The following is an 18,369-nucleotide window of genomic DNA, read 5'->3' on the forward strand; positions in this document are numbered from 1 at the left end:
CGTATCATTGAGCAACCCTATATTTGCGTTCTCTTTTTCGCTATACGTCCGTGACTCCGTACCGACCACTCAACGGTTTTAAACCGATGACTACGTGGACGTTTTTACTCTGCCGCTCATCGCTCCACCCCTGTCGTAGCTGAGCTGTGCGCTGACAGCTCCACCCCCTTCTCTCGTGTCTCCAGTTCCCGGACCTGAACCCGATGATCATGCGCCGTTTCACCGAGCCCGGTGACGTGGAGAAGGCCTACCGCTGGGTCATGGACTCGGAGGGGCCGCGGCAGACGCGCATGCTGGCCGAGACGCACTGCGCCGAGGCCATCCGGCACATCGGACAGCTGAAGCCGTCGCCCGAGCAGCGCAGTCTGATCCGGCTCACCGACACTGTGCTCAATAGGATGAAGTAGGCGGACGCCGGCCGGCGGCCCGTCCGTCCGACCGACCAGTCGATAGGTGCGCAGCGGCGCGCCAGGACGCGCAGCGTTACCACGGTGACCGGAGCGGCGCGCCAGCCGCCGGCCCGCTGGGGCCGAGCCGGGTGCGTCAGCGAGCGAGCCGCGCGCCTCAGAATGGCCGCGCAGCTGCACCGCGGAGCAGCCCTCTGTCCGGCTAGCTTTAAAGGCCGGCGGCGGGCAGGGCTCGGGCGCGCGCAGTAGCCTGCCGCCCTGCGCGGCACCCGGGCCTCCAAATCAAAACACGGGTGTGACGACGGTGGCGGCGGCGCCCGCAGTCGGCGCCGCCGGTAGAGACTACCCAGAGAGGGACCGCGCGGCCGCCCGCTCGGCCGACCGGCGTCACGAGCAGCAGCGAGTGTAAGAACGTGTGTGTGAGAGTGTGAGAGAATCCGTGAGAGCCTGAGCGCGTTAGACGACCGTTGTTTGTATATTTAAGGTATTCTGCGCCGAATTATGTGGTTGCTAGGCGGAATGTGTGTGTATGTCTGTCTGGCTCAAATAAGCGGATAGAGGCTCGTTCGAACGCTGCGCACGTGCATGGAGAAACGGAGTATAATCCTCAGAAAAACTGCGGCAGAGAGTGAGAGTGTGTCTGTATGTGTGTGTGCGCGCGTGCGAGATATCTATTTAGAGATGAAGAAGGAGCCGTTATTGTACACTGGCTGGCTAAGAGACTGTGGCCGGTCGCTTCCTGCCGCCTCCGCCAGGATTATTTTGTAGCGATGGTTTTTATAGCTGTTCCGAACGCTATTTTACAGTATCTATCGTGCAAGCGCAATGTCTGTCGGGGAGATGGCGTCGTCCTGTACGGACGGTGTCGGCGACGACCGCCTCGCGTCCGAGCGAGCGGTGCAGCCCGCCCGCACCGCGGCCGTCCAGTCTTCCTGTTGGGCCGGGCCTCATGTGATGCGGCCCCCTTTGTTGAGCGTGCCGCGGCGCCGGAGGTGCGGCTCCCCCGCGGGGCTGCGCGCCGGCCGCCGCTGGCCCAGTGCGTGTGTTGACCTTTATTTATTGTTAAGAGGTGTTGCTGTACATAGCCACTCGGTGCGGCCGTGCTCGCGCGCGCGGATAGTTATCGGCCGCGCTGCGATGGCTCCCTCCGCGGCCGTGCGCGCTGGGAGTGAGCCGCTGGCGGCCGTGTGGGCCGCTCGCGGCCGCTCCTTGCTCAATGGGCGCGCCGCAGTCGCTGACGGAGCCATTTCATCCCCTGTAGTGTAGCGGTGGTTTCGGTGGTGGGGTAGGGGTCACTAGCACTGGTTCTATATAGCCTAAGTGCCTTGAGTAATAATAAAATTAACGATTAAAAACTGTTTGTGGGGCAACAGAGGATGGGAGATTAAAGACGACTATTCCGATAAGCACATTTGCCCGAATCAAGGATCTGGCTGCATGACAGGTTTTCAGCATCAGAAGCAGACGAAGTCCAAGATGCCACTCCGAGTTCGTCAATATCTAATGATGGCTCTGGAGGAATCTGAAAATGATCCTCGGTCACACTTGTGACTTGGATGGATGTCGAGCTTAGGTCAATGTCATATAAAACCATACCAATCCTGGCACGAAACTGCCGTCGAGTGGGTCATACTGTATTTAGTGTGGGTCTTACAAGTCAATTGGTTGATATTCCGACCTCGCCTCGCCATCTCAAGTTGATCCGTGATCAGCAGACGTGACGAAAAAACTTCGATGACATCAATGATCAAACGACCGTAGCGACGTCCGGTATAATAATACGTCATGGCGGGATCTAAAATGCAAAATTAAGCGTCTAGCCTTGTGATAAGAGTATGTCAGAATATGATTCATGAATTTCCTAGTCCTTCTCTTACGTCTTGCACACTGCACAGCCACAGGCGCATATCAAAATGTGCATGTGTGTATTTCCAGTGGGATAATATTTTTACCTTCGATTTCTGCTACTTCCCTTCATATGGAAGCGAAGGCGTTTCATACGCAGCAGATTCACTACTGGCGCAGCATAATGTGGAATTTTTAGGGAATTTTGCAAACGCTCATAACTCATTTGCGTGCTCTTCAGGTCGAGGTGGGTAAATAGATTCATTCTTCATTGTTGCACCATAATTTAAAAATTACAACAAATTAAGTTCATTCATTCATTCATAATTAAGCTCATATTTCATATCTAACATTATTTTAAAGGGACCCTCCCACCTTAACATTAGATTTGAGTTGAGATAGCCAAAATGGGGTCCCTGGCTCACAATTACCGGTTTTGGCACTCACAACATCGAGAAATGTCTTAAATCGGAAATATTGAATTTCAAAATTGCAGCATTTTGATTCAGAGGGGCTAATGCTTAGGAATACCCCTCTGAATGTGTAACGTCAGCACAAATATCTACCTAACGATTTGTAAATGTTTGACTAAAACGTTTTGTAGCACGCGGTGGTATATGCTATTTGCGCGCAACATCTGCCGCAAACGCCGCACTTCTAAAATAAAGTCGCTAGAAACAGCAGAGATCCCAAAAAAGTAAACAAAAGTAAAAGTCTAATATCTTGAAAACCGGTGAATATTTTTCGGTGAAATTTGGTAGATATTCGTTTTCGCTCTTTCTGAACCGAGCGACATCACTTTCATGCCAATTCATAAACTTTTTTGAAGGTGGGAGGATCCCATTAACAGTACGTCGTACAATTTATTCTAGAGGGATTACTAGGTCGAGCTATGGTGTACCTAGGTAGCAGAGTTTTCCGCAGCTGATCACTGTGTCTTTTGTCAGCCTATGTCATTTTCAAGGATTATGTTGTGCTAGCACAACAAGTTAGCACCAAGCACAATGTCATTCTACTAGCCCACACTGCTCCAGTCCATGGCAAATCCACAGAATGGTAAATCCATGCATTGTACCATGCACCAACGTCCTGCTGAGAGCCTCTACTCCAGACCCTGGTCCACAGACCACAACAATGCGATTTTGTCAGCTGCCATGTTTTGCAGTCTGAGTCTGCATCAGCATGATAAGGCTCATGTCAATGGATATGCCTGAAAATTAATTGATATTTGGCAGTGATAATCTGAGTAAATATGGTAGGTTTTCTTGAATGTGCCAATTTCACATAAGGTGAATTTTGGCAAGTTTGCTTTGCCTAAAGGAAATGAGTAAATATGTGATTCGTAGTATTGTGATCTGACATTTTAGAAGCTGGCCAACTAATTTCACTTAGAAATTGCAGGTATTCTTGTCCTTTCTTTATATCATTGTTTCAATGAAAACATTCCTTCCATGGCAATATCCAATTCCATTTCTCACACCCTCCAGTCACTTGTGACGTAACACTGCCACCCTAGTCTATCTCAGACCCTTTTGTTTGTTTGTTTGTTTTGTTGGGTTAGGCCCTTTCGGTCGACAAGACCATTGCAGAGCCGGAAGGATGATAGGAATTATGGGGAGACATTGGTCTGGGCAGGCACCCTAGTGAGTCGCCGGGGCTGAGCCCGTCCAGAGGACAGGCCACCCAGTCCCAAGGCACTCACTGCACCCGGCTACGGGGTGCGCTCCCTCGGGAGCAGCGGTGCCACTCCAAGGGAGCAGCCCGCATGAGATAAAGTTGCCTGTCCAGCCCGGAGGTGGTTGTGGCGTGGAGGAGAAGGATTTCAGTATCCTGAGGATAGATGCACGGATAGGTCCATCTCAGACCCCTCTCCTCCCTCTCTCCTTCAATAGCAGGATGGTGGACCTGTTGCGCGGCTCGGCGGCGGCACGCGGCCTGGCCGGCCGCACACAGGGCGCCCTCCGCTCGCGGCTGCGCTCCATGGTGGACGGCAGTGACCGGCTGATCCAGGGCCTCTCCAGCAAACTGGAGGACGGAGGAGACCGGCTCATGACGCGTCTGGAGACGGCGCTGAGCCTCAGCAGCGGCGCAGACAGCGACGCCAGCGGCGCCACCGTCCGACGCACCGGTCAGAGACGCCGGCAATTTTCATACCATACCTAACTACCTGCGGTGGAAGTTATTTTTATCGACTGTGTCTCGTCTCAGAGGGTTATCGGAGGCGGCAATGGTGCTGAGTCTAATCATAATGATACTCTTTGACGTGACGCTTTCTTTTTAAAGCAGTAAAACACCCAAGTTAAGTCAATATACTCCAGGGTATTGATCCTGCGCGCCGTAATCGTTGCCTTATAGTGCCCTGTAAGCGTCTGAAGCATGCCGAGTGTAATGTGTAGGTATCGTAGAAAATATATTTTCATTCATTAGAAAAGTCAATATGCTCGACTAAAAATAGGATGCAATGCACGACTTGTTTAGAGCTAGCAACATGTTGAGATTAGTAAAGTAATCTTGTTTGAGAGTGATGCTCCTTTGTTTGCGTTCGCACATAAAGCTATGTATCCAACGTACTCTCTTCTTTTCCATCCCCGCAGACGACAGCGGCGACTCGGACGCGGCCGCCGACGGCCTGCTGACGGCTGGGGACGGACACCTGCTCTCGGCTGGGGACGGACCCAGCTCGGCCTGCTCCCGGGAGAGTCTGGCGAGCAGTGGCTCGCGCTGGTCGGCGGACCGACCTCTGCGCGCCACCGGGCCTGACCCCTACGACAAGCTGCGCACGCGCTGCTCCGGTAAGAAGACGGGCAGCGAACGAGAGTGAATAACGATATTTGTGTCACTGAACTACTAATTCGAACTTTGAGAACTTAGTGTACCTGAACTCTTCTTCGAAGTCATTTTTCCTTGTCCCCTGCTGTCTGTTCAGAATTTTCTCATGATTGCGTTGATTTATGTAATTCCAGTAGCATCACCCTGAGATATAATTAACGCATTATCAGATACACACAAGACTGAAGACCGAATCATCGATGTATAAAAGTTAGGTCTTGAACCGGACGCATAGTATTTTGACAGCCGTTCTATCAGTACCTAACATTGAATCATCTTCATTAGGACGGCTCACAGTGGCTGGAGAATGATGGCTGATTCTCTTTCATTCAGGGTATCTCCGGACTTCATTGACAAAAGTCGTTACCGCATAACGGTCCTGCTGTCGACTCGCCCTCTGTCTCAGCGGACAAAAGATCCATAAGTGCAGTGTTCGGTGTAGATAGTCCTGACATCTGACGGTGTGTTGGTGCTGCTATCTAGCCGAAAAGAAACCCAGACAGTACATTGTTTGTCGCAGCTGCTGCCTTGTGCTGCGCCGGCAATACCAGGGATTCACTTGTCATACACGTTGTTATTGATTTATTTTTAAACGGTCGAAATTGTAAACTCATGTCTTCCCCGTTTACACTTACGATGGCCTGAACTCTGAACTGTGTCCAGCCTGGTAGATTCCAAAGTAATTGTGCATGGGCGGATCTAGGGGAACTTTTTGGGGGGGGTCACAAGTCGGCCGACATGCCGGGTCTGATAGATGAATTCTGACGACCGGGGGGGGGGGGGGGGTAGGGAGCGAGTATCTCGAGATCAAATGACATTTGATCTTCGTCGTTTCTAAGATGAAGTTTTATCATCGTAAGTCACTCGACTCAGTAGTTTTAGTTAGTGAAACCCACCTATACAGGGGCGTCGCCACGGGAATTTTGTACTGGGGGGGGGGGGGCGGATTAACCGACTTAAAAACCCAGAAGTAGACATAGTTACCTCACTTTTAGCCTAATGCATTAGGCAAAAAAAACATTTGTCAAAACACAGCTCTAAAACACAAATATTACAACCCTTTTAGCATGCTAGTACAAGCCGGAGTTCCTTCACAGTACACATATGAATTCCGACTCAATTTGACACGGTTGGTTTACATTCACGATCTCTCTTATTGATTGGTGTATGAATCGGCGGCGCGAAGCGCGGAGAAAATTTGCAAAAGCATTTGTCAAAACACAGCTCCAAAACACAAATTTTACCACCCTTTTAGCATGGCAGTACAAGCCGGAGTTCCTTCACAGTACACATATAAATTCTGATTGAATTTGACACGGTTGGTTGGTGTAATTACAGGGTGTCCCAAAAATAATGTCACACCTGTCCAGCGTCAATTGCATGAAAATAACAAACATGAGAGGTGCGCTTTTCTTACATATGTATCCCACCTTCTCCCTGATACGGGCAAGGATATGTTCCGGAACATCAGACATCAACATGTCCAGCTTCTGTGGACTGATCTTGGACCAGACAGATCGAACGTTCCTGGTCAGCGTGCCTTCAGATTATTCTGGTGCCATTTTGATCACCTCTTACCGGGCGATCGCCCTAAGATTTTCTATCGGCGACAGGTCGGGACTATTTCCCGGTCATTTGTCCTTCTCCCAGAATGCTGGGAAGTTCGATCTGCACCAGTCCTGCGTCGTTCTAGCTCGATGAGCCGGGACCCCGACCTGTTGAAAGATGGCCCTGGACATGTTCAGCAGAGGTTTTCGGCTGGAAACGTGACTTGGTGGGCTTCAGCTTTAGAAGCAGCCTCCAGTACCGATGAATTGTCAACTTGGAGACTGGATGACTGTTAGCAATCAGCCCCCTTGCCAGATTCCTTGTGGATAAGCCCGTATTTAGCTCCGCAGTTCGCGATGTCGAGCTGCACTACCCGGCTGGCGGAAGTCTTCCTGCCGCGACCTAGCTTGTTCCCAGACGTCTATCCGCTTCTGTCGCAAGACAACCAGCGCCAAATCGTGCGGCAACTCGTGCCCAGTGCCTCGGCTACCAGGCCGTGGGTCATTCCGCCGCCAACCATGTCGACTGCCCCGCTGCGGGACGATTTGCTCTGCAGTTTTGCCATCCTGGACACATGGTCCGCGCGCGCTGGGTACTGCCCCGAAAATGACCTCCGTCCACCCCTTGACCGGTCAGGGTCACAAAAATTTGAAGGTCACGTGACTAGAATGTAGCCAATATGGTCTGGGAGCCAGTAACGGCGAAATTATATTGATATTGCGCCGTAGAAGGCAAAATAAAGGTTGTGAGAGGGTGTGACATTAATTTTGGGACACCCTGTACAGTCACGATTTCGTATTGACCTGTACGTACATGAATCGGCGGCGCGAAGCGCCGCGAAAAATTTGCAAAAACATTTGTCAGAACACAGGGTGGTCTCCTCTCTAGAAAGGACCACCTCTCTACTGCGGGCCTCCTCTTTTCACAGGGCCTCTCAACTACAGAAGGCCTCCTCTCTACAGAGGGCTTCCTCTCTACTGAGGGTCTCTCCCTTTCAGAGTGGTGTGTGGCCGAAATCCGTTGAGTTTTTAATTTTGGGTATAGGTAGGGGCACCAGGAATTAAATTCATGACCATCCCCTTGGAGTTTTCCTGGATCATCCCCTGGTGCTCGCACGGTTGAGACAAAAACGAGTAAGATTCTGGCCTTCAATACGCCTTTTCACGCAACACGATCCAGAAAAACAAAGGTATTAGCTCATAAGTGTTTGACAGGTGATTTCAGGGGCGTAACTTTGTATACTTTTGAGGGTGCAGTTGCACCCCCAAAGTTGAATTATGCACCCTCAATGTTTATGTTGCACCCCCAATGTGTCATCCCTTTATTGGCACTAAGAATTATAAAATACGCAAAATTCTTTGTTTCAAATACAGAGCAAGAATATTCAATGTAAAATGGTGAAATAAAACAAGTGCACTCATGATATTTTGTCAGTAGTTATGCACGACTGGAAAGACTGGATCCGCGCGAATAATGTGAGCTGACATACGCCGAATTTCGATTCTGGCCAAACATGGTCTCGAGTAATAGATAACAGGTTAAAGGTCATTTAGGTAGGGTCATATGATTTTTAAGGGTGTGTGTAAAATTTAGTAACTCGAGGATACTAAAAGTTTCGTCGCGATCAGCCGCTTTTTGCGCTAGTTATTCGCGAAAAACTGAGTAGGGTCGATCCGACCCCCCCCCCCTCCCTACAAGGGCGAGGGTTAAAGTTTCGAAAGAACCTACCCTACTCGTCGAGCACTGTCCATCTTCGCTCGCTCGTTATGTATGTACATATGTAAATTTGTACATGCTCCTTAGGAGGCCCCTGCGAACTGGAGGCCCCGCCACTTGGAGGCCCCTTCCCTAGTTTGCACCCCCAATGTCGTTTCCAAAGTTACACCTATGGGTGATTTTGAGCATGCAAGACGGCGTCTATAACGCATTTAGGTCTTCGGCTTTTGGGGGGGGTCAAATGACCCTCTCAGACCTTTTGGGGGGGGTCATGACCCCGTGGACCCCCCCCAGGATCCGCCACTGTAATTGTGCCTTTGTTTAGCTGGGTATCTTCCTTCACTTTTTGTCTCGCTATTATCATATACGTATAGCGCTATCAAACAACACGTATGTGCTGTTGTTTGACAGACGTTGCGTCGACCTCGGAGTCGGCTAGCGAAGGGGATGGCTACGGACCCAGTACAAGTCTGGAGCTGTCAGAGGACAAGCGTCGACCTTGGCCAACGTCAGGTAAGGACGGGGTAACGTGGAGGCGCCTTCGGGTAACGACGGGGTGACGTGTGGGCAACGTCAGTTGAGTTGAGGACGGGGTAACACTTGGCTATCGTTAGACGAGGAAGCATTATAAATTTATAACGTTAAGGGCAGACGTCACGGGAGAATAGGCTCACATGCGGAGTGAAAGTGTGTCTCAGGTGACAGGTTAGTCAAATTCAAAACAAAATTGATGAGAGCAGTCTTCAGAGTGGTTTGGGTGGAATGGCAAGACAAAACTTGGCCAATGTCTTGAGCTTGCCTGCTCTACTCGTGTGACGGGGGTGGATCCATGTCGGCTCGGAAGACTTACTCACCTTCTTGTGTGAGTAAACCATTTGATTGATTCTGTGTGGAGACGGGGAGCTAGGTATCGAACAAGTCGTCATAAACGAAAGACACATTGTGGTCCTGTTCTCGCACAAGTATGTGTTTCAGAGACCTTCTGCATTGCACTTACTATCTTGCGATGGGTAGGTACCCGAAATGTCATCACCGATTGCACTGTTCGAAAAAAACGAAGCATTCCTTTTTATTTGATGCTGATTTTTTTATGCGCATAATCGGAAGGGCGACGCGTCTGTCACGTCTGATCACGGTGGTATTCGTCTAAAGTCATCCGACCCGCCGAATGCTATTGCACTGCCGTGCTGTCGCGCTATCCCTCCCCCCCCCCCGTAACGTCGGTGCAGCGGCCCGGCGCCGGTGGCGGCCCGGCCAGCTGACGCCATGTGCCGCCAGTCTGCCTATCGTCCGCCGCCAGCGTGCGTGATAGCGACTATCAGCTCAGCGCCAACCGCCGGGCGGGGGCGCGGTGGGCGGTACACACTGCCATGTGCTGCGTGGGAACCGTGCAGTAAGCGCCGGGGGACCGTCCATTAATCGCCCGAGAACCGTCTGGGAACCATCCGCCGTGGAACCGTTCAGAAACCTCCCGGGAACCGTCGGTGGTGGTTCAGCCAGTCTGGTGGCCAGACAGTGGGGATTAGCGGATCATTTGGTGGTTAAGTGGTGACTAAAGGCACTGCAGTTCCTTAAACAGTGTCTATCTGGCGTATGCCAGGCGATATCACCATGTCTGGAGCGGATGTGGGTGACGTTAAAAAAGGTAAGAGTGGCTATAGGGTTGAGTTCGCTTGTTGCTTGTGAAAAATCAATTATGTGTGAGTATTGAGGTTTATCGAGAATTACTTCGCTTTTATGCTACTCTGTTAAATTATATTAGCTGTACCTTGTTTGCAATTAGTGTCGTTCTCTGCTTCAGGGTTGGCATTTTTGCCGGCAAAAACTAGTTTATGCCATTTGCCAGTTTAAAACGGTTTTAACCGGCAAAAAGTGGCAAAAACTGGCAAAAACTCAGAAATATCACAATGCTATGCCTAGACATGATACTGAACAGGAAACATTTTAAGGAGAATTCGGTGAAAGCTTTATGCTTTCAAACAGAAGTGACATTGACCATTGAAATGTTTCATACCTAACTCAGAAACATTTTCATGGGCTATCCATAAGGAGCCAGTAAGATGCCTTTTGGGGGTGACAAATGAGCCAGTGCAAGGGTGACTGGGTGAGTCCTGCACAATCAGAAGTGCGAAGAGGTATCTGCCACTGATATGCGCACGGCACCGCATGACACCCTACTTACCGTGGCCGCCTTGTCCCACTCTCCCCTACATGGAAAAACATTCCGTTGTGGATGTCTACCGACATGCATAGACATTTTAAGCAGGGGTAAGTAATGAGGCAACTTCAGAATGTTTAGTGCATCTATATAACTACCAGAAATGCATTTGTACATTTCAAATCCATTCCTAACTAGAAAAGTTGTAGGTTTGGCCATCTGAGTTTTAGCCAGTTTTTGCCAGTTCTTGCCACCAGGGTTTCTGCCAGCCGGTTTAAACCGGTTAAAACCACTGGCAAAAACCAGTTTTTGCCACCCCCTGCCAACCCTGCTCTGCATATTGCTAGCCCATAAATTTGAAGTATGTTTCGTCAAGCCGCAAGCCCATTGGTCCGAAATACTTTTCTATTTATAGCGATGCTTGATCGCACTTGTTTTCAACTCACTTTACAGTTCAGTTGCAACCTAGCAATCAGCGTAACTGGGTGGTATTTTAGGAAATGTTATTTTTGGGCCGCGCTATTGAAACTCAAATGAACGCGGCATCAAATAGCGTGATGTCAATGGAATTATGAAGTGGCCGCCTGGTCACTCTGATCACCGAGGGCGGACCAGCACAACGCACAACGTTCCCTATCCTTCGTTATTTATGGAATATCTGAGTGCGGTTTACGATTGGACACGTTTCATACTAAGAATCACGTGGCGACGCATAAGGTTGGTAGCGCTATTGCTCCCTCCTCCACTCCGGACTTATTGCTATAAGAATAGCTCACCGAATTACAGTCGCATTCGCATTTGACATTCGTCAGTCTGCCCACATGTAGGCAGGCAGGCTGGTGCGGCTGTGATTTACTAGAATCGGTATATTTAGTGCAATTGTGTAAATTGCATATTGATTCGTTGGTTTCTTTCTGAGGCAGAGGTGATGTAGGTATTGAAAACCCACAGCTGCAGCCTCAATATTATCGGACGAATAAACATAATGTAGCATTCCTCAATATCTGCAGGCATAGCGTTGGTATTTGTGATGTTTTTCCCCACGCTTTCAGCAAATCACAATATGACAAGGCGGACAAGCAATATGTAGGCTCATGTGTTCTAATTTGGTCGGCCCAGACTTGGTTCGTTGACTATTTTATTGATGGTTGACTTGTTAGCTATTACTTACTATCTTGTCAAGTATTTGATCGCTGCTCATTGCTCAATGAGCAGTGTAAATGATGAGCAGTGCTCATCATTTTAAACGTATCTTAGCACCACGCATCTGAAGCTCGTACCTATATGATCTGTAATAATCGCAGCAGGTGCTAATGCAATGGCGCAGCTTTACACTTACAAATGCGCTGTCTTTAGTAACTTCTTACTGGAATTATTATATACTTTGACGCTTTAACTGCTTTATGATTTAAACCCTTTACAATTTTAACTCGATTTCCTCGTCCCATACTTCTATCAAAGTGAGTGGCCGCCGTAGCGAGCTCCACTCGCTGAAATTTAATGTCCACCGTTGATATGTTCGTTCAATGTGTTCGTGTGATGTGTTCGTTGATGTTTGTTTCTCACAATAATGCTGACATGATATGACCTTTGTTTGTACGTTAAATTGTACATTTGGGTCGCAGCTCGACGATTTTTATACAAACAATGCCGTGGGGAGCATTGCTACTTCCCTACCATACTTTGACGCATCTAAGGTCCTGCCATCGAAAACGCTTCCTGTCTGAGCTCTTTCGTGACACTACCTTACCATGGGTACGGCGTGGATTAATCGTGACGTGCACACATCACCTTGCCAACCCACCCAGCAGCCTACCAAGCGTTCTAAACCACCCACACTCCTCTAACCCGTCGTACAGCGCACGGTCCTTGATCTTGACCTTGACCTGACCTCTGTGACCGTCGGCAGACTCGGAGGGTTCGCTGCGTTCCGTGTCCTCCGACCTGAGCGGTGAGAGCGGTGCCGACTCCGACCCGGCCACTGCCGAGAGCCGCGCCTACATACGGCAGTTTGTCGACCGGCTGTTCAGCAGCTCGGCCGATATATCGCTGGAAGAGAAGGCCCGCTTCGGGGAACTGATGCAGGTGAGGTCGGGTCGAGATGGGTTGGAATTTGCACTTTGAGGGCCACTGCTATTCACCAGCTTCTGTGGATCGTGTGTCGAGGAAACATCATCTGGTTGAATAATAACTGGTAACTTTGAAGCATTTTATTGGATGGTTAATATAGTGGACTTTTATCACAACGCTTTCGGTTAGTTGCTTGTAATTAAATGTAAAAATGGATGAATTATTAATTGAAGTAGCTCATTTCACAATAAGCCATGAGCAATTGGCTATGGCATGATGGTAATTGGTGTAATGGTAGATATCCGTTTTCGTGTGATGGCATTGATTCTACAAAATTCATCGTGACCCAGCCCGGACCGTGGTTCGCTCTATTGGCGATGTAACCTTGACCTGACCTGCCCCTCCGCTCAGACGGAGTCTGGTCGGGCGTGGTTTGCGCGCCTGGTGAACCACCAGCGCGGTCGGCACCGGTGTGTGCCAGAATCCACCTTCTATTCCCTGGTGCAGTACTTTGCACTGGCCCTGTTCGAATGTGGTCAGGCGGAGGACTACGCGCCCGCCAAGTCGCTCATGAACATGTGCTTTACGTTCTATCATAAAGGTATGTGGTTTGTTTTACATTTACGATCGGGACATTTTTCTTTGTGGGACGTCCCGTCAGTGTGGCATCGTATTTCAGAAGAAGTTACGAAAGTTTTCTTAGTGTCAACAGAGATTGTGCTTATGTTGTTATTAGTTAGTCACATTCGACTGTTTACAGCCTTTAAAGGGGGGGGGGGGGGGTTCTTGATCCAGCAGAGCACAATTATATATGCAAGGCTGATATTTGTGCTGTTTATTATACGAGGTTATAGGGTGCTTTGTTTAAATGAACGGGAGCTTCATTGAGGTATAGCGTGGTAGTCCGTCGCAGGTGTCGCTGTTGTACTTACACTCACTCATTGTCTCATTGTTACACTCACCAACTGTTTGTGAGCGATCGGCAAGCGTGAGAACTAAATAAAAAGGTCACATGGTTCCCTTGATTAGTCGATTCCCAATATGTGACGTTAGTGCCCTTCATGTGACGTGTTGTGTGGCGTGACCGTTTCGATGCCGCTGTTGTTGCATTGTTTTTTTTCTATTGTGTTGTGGTGTTATGTGACCTGTTGGCATGTTACTGACCCCTCCGCCTCCGTGTGACGAGAACGCCCCTCCGCCTGATATTTTGTTGTGTGACGTGACGTTGATGTAATCTTCGTTATGCTTGATACTGTGACCTTGCGTTGATGTGACCTTGATATAATCCCTCTTTATGACTGAATTAGTGTGACGTGCTGTGTAACCTTGCGTTGATGTGACGCGGTGTTTCTGCTGTCACCTGACGTGCTGTCGTTCCGCCGCCGCAGTGGGCTCGGACCCGAGTCAGAAGCAGTACCTGTACGAGCTGCTGGGACAACAGCCCATCTGGCGCAGTGTGCGCTTCTGGAACGCCGCCTTCTTCGACGCCCTGCAGGTCAGTAAAGGATCGGAAAGTGCGGGATAAAATGTCCTTAGTGGTGGTTGCACCACAAAACGTCTATAAACAAAGATCACTTGAGAAGGGGGGGGGAGGCGGCTTGAGGCCTGATGGTCATTCCGAAACAGTGATGTTTTGAAGTTAGTTAATTTTTCATGGTCACTGCGCAGAGCTGAGAGAAGTTCGGCCATTTTATCTTTTGTTCACTCTGTTTCATTTCGCTTCAAGTCAGTTCAATATTAAGACCTGCATCCGCCGTTTCTGCCGGCTGGTAATAATAGATTGCTGTTTGCCGGTGCTGGATGCAAAACAAGACCTTTGATCACCTTCGATGCATGTGTGCTGGCTCATCGAGGCCCTCTTTGACATGACTCTGCCCTTCATGATAAACCCGCTTGAACCAGAATATCTAAACAAACATTTCCTTACACAACCTGATCTTCCTTGACCTGACCTGACCTGACCTGACAGACGGAGCGCTCCCACCGGCCGGTGCCGACGCGGCAGCAGCTGGCCGACGGTGACGTCACCGGACCGGCCGATGACGTCAGTTACCAACAGAACATCACCTTCGGCCAGCTGGGGTCAGTGTGTGACCTGACCGGCCTCCGTCCGCGCCGCCGCGGTGGCGCCGCCCGACATTTCATACGTGTAATGAGAACATTCCGGGCATTTCAGAGCGGCCGGAATTCATATGAACGCACCGACAAAGTGCGCCTTTCCGAGAGCTGGCCGCCCTCATTGGTCCATATTGTAATCTCGTATCGCAACCTACAACGTGTTTTCTGCTGGAGTGCGTCAGTTTGGCTTCACCTCTGTGTTTGGCTATAACTCATATTGTGCCGATATCGATCTATGTATGGTTATGAAAATGCGTGTTCTTGATATTTTAAGTAAATATTATCTTCATGGCTTCCGTGTATGCTGTAAACCATAAAGTCAATTAGCAGCTGTGTGCTTACCGTGATTGCTGACCTCTCGTTGGACTAGTGTCATGGTGGATCTAACGCGTGTGTTTAATCTTCACAGCACGTTCACACACAACATGTTCTCGTTGGGCCTGCCTCGTGAGCTCTGTCTCGAGTTTCTGAGGAAGCAGAGCGCCATCGCCAATCTCAGGGAAGGTGAGAACGAATTACAGTTGCGTGCTGGCAATGTCTCACCACATCACAGCACGGCTCAGTGGTAGGTGCTGAGCGAACTGTTGTCATTGTTTAGTGTGGGCACTGCTCACGTGAATCCCTGTGGCTTATTGCTCTGTGTATCTCATTTCAAGTGGTATGGTGATGCATACAAACTAGCACAGTTTGTGCTTTAAACTAACCTGTTGGCGTGATGTATTCATGCAACATATTCAACGTAACGTATACATTATTCAGCATATGTAACCGACTTAAATTGTTGGCTGAACGTTAGCCATAAAAGCACATAAATGACTATGGATTACTCGACTCGTACAGATAATGGATAAGATCAAACGGAATCCTCTGTCGGCTTTTTGTTCTATTTCCACTTATTTTAATGCACTACCTACCGCCTCAGAACGAAAAGGTATATTTATTTAACCATTCTAATTTCTAACCCAACTCGACGTCATTTATCCAGTCGAAACTTTGAAGTCCATTACCTGGCTCCAACTTTAGAAAACCCACTTCCCGTCTAGGCAGGTGACATCTATGAACCATTCATAAACATCGAATAGATATGCGCGCCTGACCTATGCTCGCCCCCAATCGTACCTTTCCACCCACAAGTCTACCTGTCCGTTTCAGACCAGCTGCAACTTCTCCGAGACAATATAGACACCATGTACGACGGGAGTGCACGGCTGATCACTACCGGGAAACCCTGAGGCTTCCGCAGCACCGAGCTGGTACTCAGTGACCCCACCGAACCGCTGTGGAGTCGCGAAGTTCGTCACTGCGATCGGAAGCGGCCGCATATGGTGATACAGCAGCTAGTCGGGGTAAGCCCCCACTCGTCTGTCGTTCGTGGTCGTTTGTGAGACTGCGCGGGTTTTCCGAGAGTGTGGGGTGGGTAAGAGCCAGGAGACGGCAGCAATATGAAGTGCATATGTGGAAAGGAAGTCTAGGTCCGTCCGGACTGCCCAGGTTGTCTGTAGATGGGACTCTGCTGATGGGCGCTATAAGGAGCATGGACACATGTTGAGCTATTTAACCTTCACCTTTATAGCAGGAGTCACTAACGTGCACTCGGCAGGCAGGGATGCTTGTAGAGGAGTGTAAGGGGCTTCTTAACGGATATTTTTCTCTACCTTTGCGTAGATATTTTGGGCAAATGTCTGGTTCTCAGACATGTAATATCTATTTCCTATTATGGGAAGAAATGTCTATGAAAGTCCAATAATGGACTAGCTTAATTTTTTTTTTAGGAGCACCAACATTTTGATTTGATAGATCGAACAGGGGAAATCGTCGAACGAAAAATGACTCAGTTCTTCTTCTCACTTTCCTTTCGGCGTCTGCATGCTGTAGACGAAGCTTAGATAACGGTAAAAATAACGTCTTCTAGTCGATTCACTGCCTTGTAGATGCATACTGCCGTTCTTCACGCCACGAAGTGTAGTGACTAGGCCGGGGTGATGCTGCAGTTTCATGCGTTTATAACGTCAGAGATCTTTCAACTTCTTTGTGCTATTCCTGTTCGAGATGATCGTTAGCGAAACCCGCTTCGTATGAAGCTTTCCGGGTATGAATCCCGCATCGAATGGGCACACACAGCGATGTTGTATACTGGATCCCCTGTGGACTATGCCAGCAGCCAGTCTGCTCGGTATGACAATTGTTTCCTCTGTCGCATCTCTGCGTGAAAATAGTGTTTTGAGGTAGGTTAGGTCTGCCTCGTAGTCTTTTCTTGGAGTGTTTTTTTTTCTCTTTCTTGGGTTTTCATCATTGTTACTTTGTTTTGCATGATATTGTGCTTCGTTAACTCGCATTTTGCTTTGTTTTCTATGGTGTCTAGCTTTTTTTGTTATGTTGATAAGGGGCGAACGAAAGGATTGCGAATTTCCATAGATGACTGTCATGGGCTTGTCCTTCTCTGTAATATGTATCACTGGTGCTCCCTCGATGCGCTATCTTAATAAGTCACACGCATTTCCACCGGTTCAATAGGACGGACAGGTTCCGCATATGAGCAATAATTACCCCAGTTCAAAGCAGCCTGCGGTCGTGAGATGCCTTAATTAACGCTGCGTAGATGGCAACTCGTATTCACTGCGCCACATCTCCCCCCGCTGAGCTTTTGTGGTTTCCGTGGCATTCAGTGCGTCGTGCGCATTCCGGAAAAATTGGGATTCTCTTCAGCGCGCGACGCTCCTTTTATGTACACTTTCATGTGCCTGGTGCGTCGTTGGTGAAGGATATTTTTATCATCGGCGTGCTGTCTTTCCAAAGTTTAATTCACCTGCGATCAACGCTACACTGAACTTCCGGCCTGTTAGTATCGCAATCTCTCTGTACTCAAGCTCTTTGCTGCGTTAAACCAATATGCACGCATGTTTGGAAACAGTAAGCAATAACAGGCAGGGAGGAGCGTACTGCGAATGAAATCATCGCCTGGCTGTTTCTCGTATTCCAGTAGACTCGGTGCTCTGGGCGGTGGCCCGAGCTGTTTCGGGTGACGTGAGCTCACGCAGATACGTGATCTAACCGTATGTGATACCGTGCGTGTGCTGGGTAGTGCGGGAACGGGACGGGACTCGTGACACGTGTGTGCATCCCTGTAAGGACGGGGAGGCTGGTGTGGTGGGTACATCTCTATATTGGCCAGTCCAGTGTCCATTCCATAGAATGGAGGATGAGTGTTAGAAAGGAGTGTTGCTCTCTGATGACGTTGTTAATGGGTGTAAAGCTTGAAAAGTGTACTGTGTTATTTATTATGCTGCTTGGTATTGCACCAAGCTTCAACGCCGCTGCTGGTATTGTTGATATATTATGAAATGCTAACATGCAAACTGGATTGCCTCATGCATTTGGTTCATTTCTGTGCATCCGCACCGTCAGACGTGCGAAGTTTGGAAATAAATCGTTCCCAGGAGTGAACTTAATCAGAGAGCTGTGAGGAAGCCAAGTGCGCGCGAGATGTACAGCTCATGTCTGGCTGACAAATGCGGCCGGCGTATGGCCTGACTGCGCGACCCCGGCTGGCAGCGGCAGGGCGGGGCGGGGCGGGGCGGGTGGCTACGGCGGATGTATATTGTCTCATCACAGGTCGGGGCGAGCAGCTTATCCAGTGGTATGGTAGTATGTCAGGGCGACATCCTAGTCGGCAGTATA

At 49.3% G+C, this 18,369-nt stretch overlaps 2 protein-coding genes across 3 annotated transcripts in view; both read left to right on the top strand.

Annotated features, from left to right (window-relative positions):
• The window catches only part of LOC122378915 (all trans-polyprenyl-diphosphate synthase PDSS1-like), a 42,808-nt gene extending 41,046 nt beyond the window's left edge, over positions 1-1,762 (top strand). For both annotated transcript variants that reach the window (XM_043360562.1, XM_043360561.1), the window contains exon 8: positions 186-1,762. In XM_043360562.1, coding sequence (XP_043216497.1) covers positions 186-407 — 222 coding nt within the window. In that variant the 3' untranslated portion in view covers positions 408-1,762. The remainder of the gene's footprint in view (positions 1-185) is intronic.
• Positions 1,763-2,424: 662 nt separating this feature from the next.
• On the top strand, positions 2,425-18,140 carry LOC122378949 (uncharacterized protein KIAA0513-like). The gene is made up of 10 exons (XM_043360668.1): positions 2,425-2,499; positions 4,145-4,380; positions 4,847-5,044; positions 8,757-8,858; positions 12,413-12,588; positions 12,985-13,174; positions 13,962-14,068; positions 14,543-14,655; positions 15,101-15,195; positions 15,844-18,140. Exons 2-10 carry the CDS (start codon positions 4,149-4,151, stop codon positions 15,921-15,923), a joined length of 1,293 nt encoding a protein of 430 aa, XP_043216603.1. The 5' UTR covers positions 2,425-2,499; positions 4,145-4,148; the 3' UTR covers positions 15,924-18,140.
• The last annotated feature ends 229 nt before the right edge of the window (positions 18,141-18,369 follow it).

Source organism: Amphibalanus amphitrite, unplaced genomic scaffold (assembly GCF_019059575.1).
Source record: "Amphibalanus amphitrite isolate SeventyFive unplaced genomic scaffold, NRLGWU_Aamphi_draft 000068F_arrow, whole genome shotgun sequence".
NCBI classification, from domain to species: Eukaryota; Metazoa; Arthropoda; class Thecostraca; order Balanomorpha; family Balanidae; genus Amphibalanus; species Amphibalanus amphitrite.

What these genes read in the sequence shown, in the direction of transcription:
- LOC122378949 (XM_043360668.1), top strand. Translation starts at nt 4,149, where the DNA reads ATGGTGGACCTGTTGCGCGGCTCGGCGGCGGCACGCGGCCTGGCCGGC. An exon ending in CCTTCTTCGACGCCCTGCAG is followed by an intron (nt 14,069 to 14,542) that starts GTCAGTAAAGGA and finishes CTGACCTGACAG; the next exon opens with ACGGAGCGCTCCCACCGGCC. An exon ending in CATCGCCAATCTCAGGGAAG is followed by an intron (nt 15,196 to 15,843) that starts GTGAGAACGAAT and finishes TGTCCGTTTCAG; the next exon opens with ACCAGCTGCAACTTCTCCGA.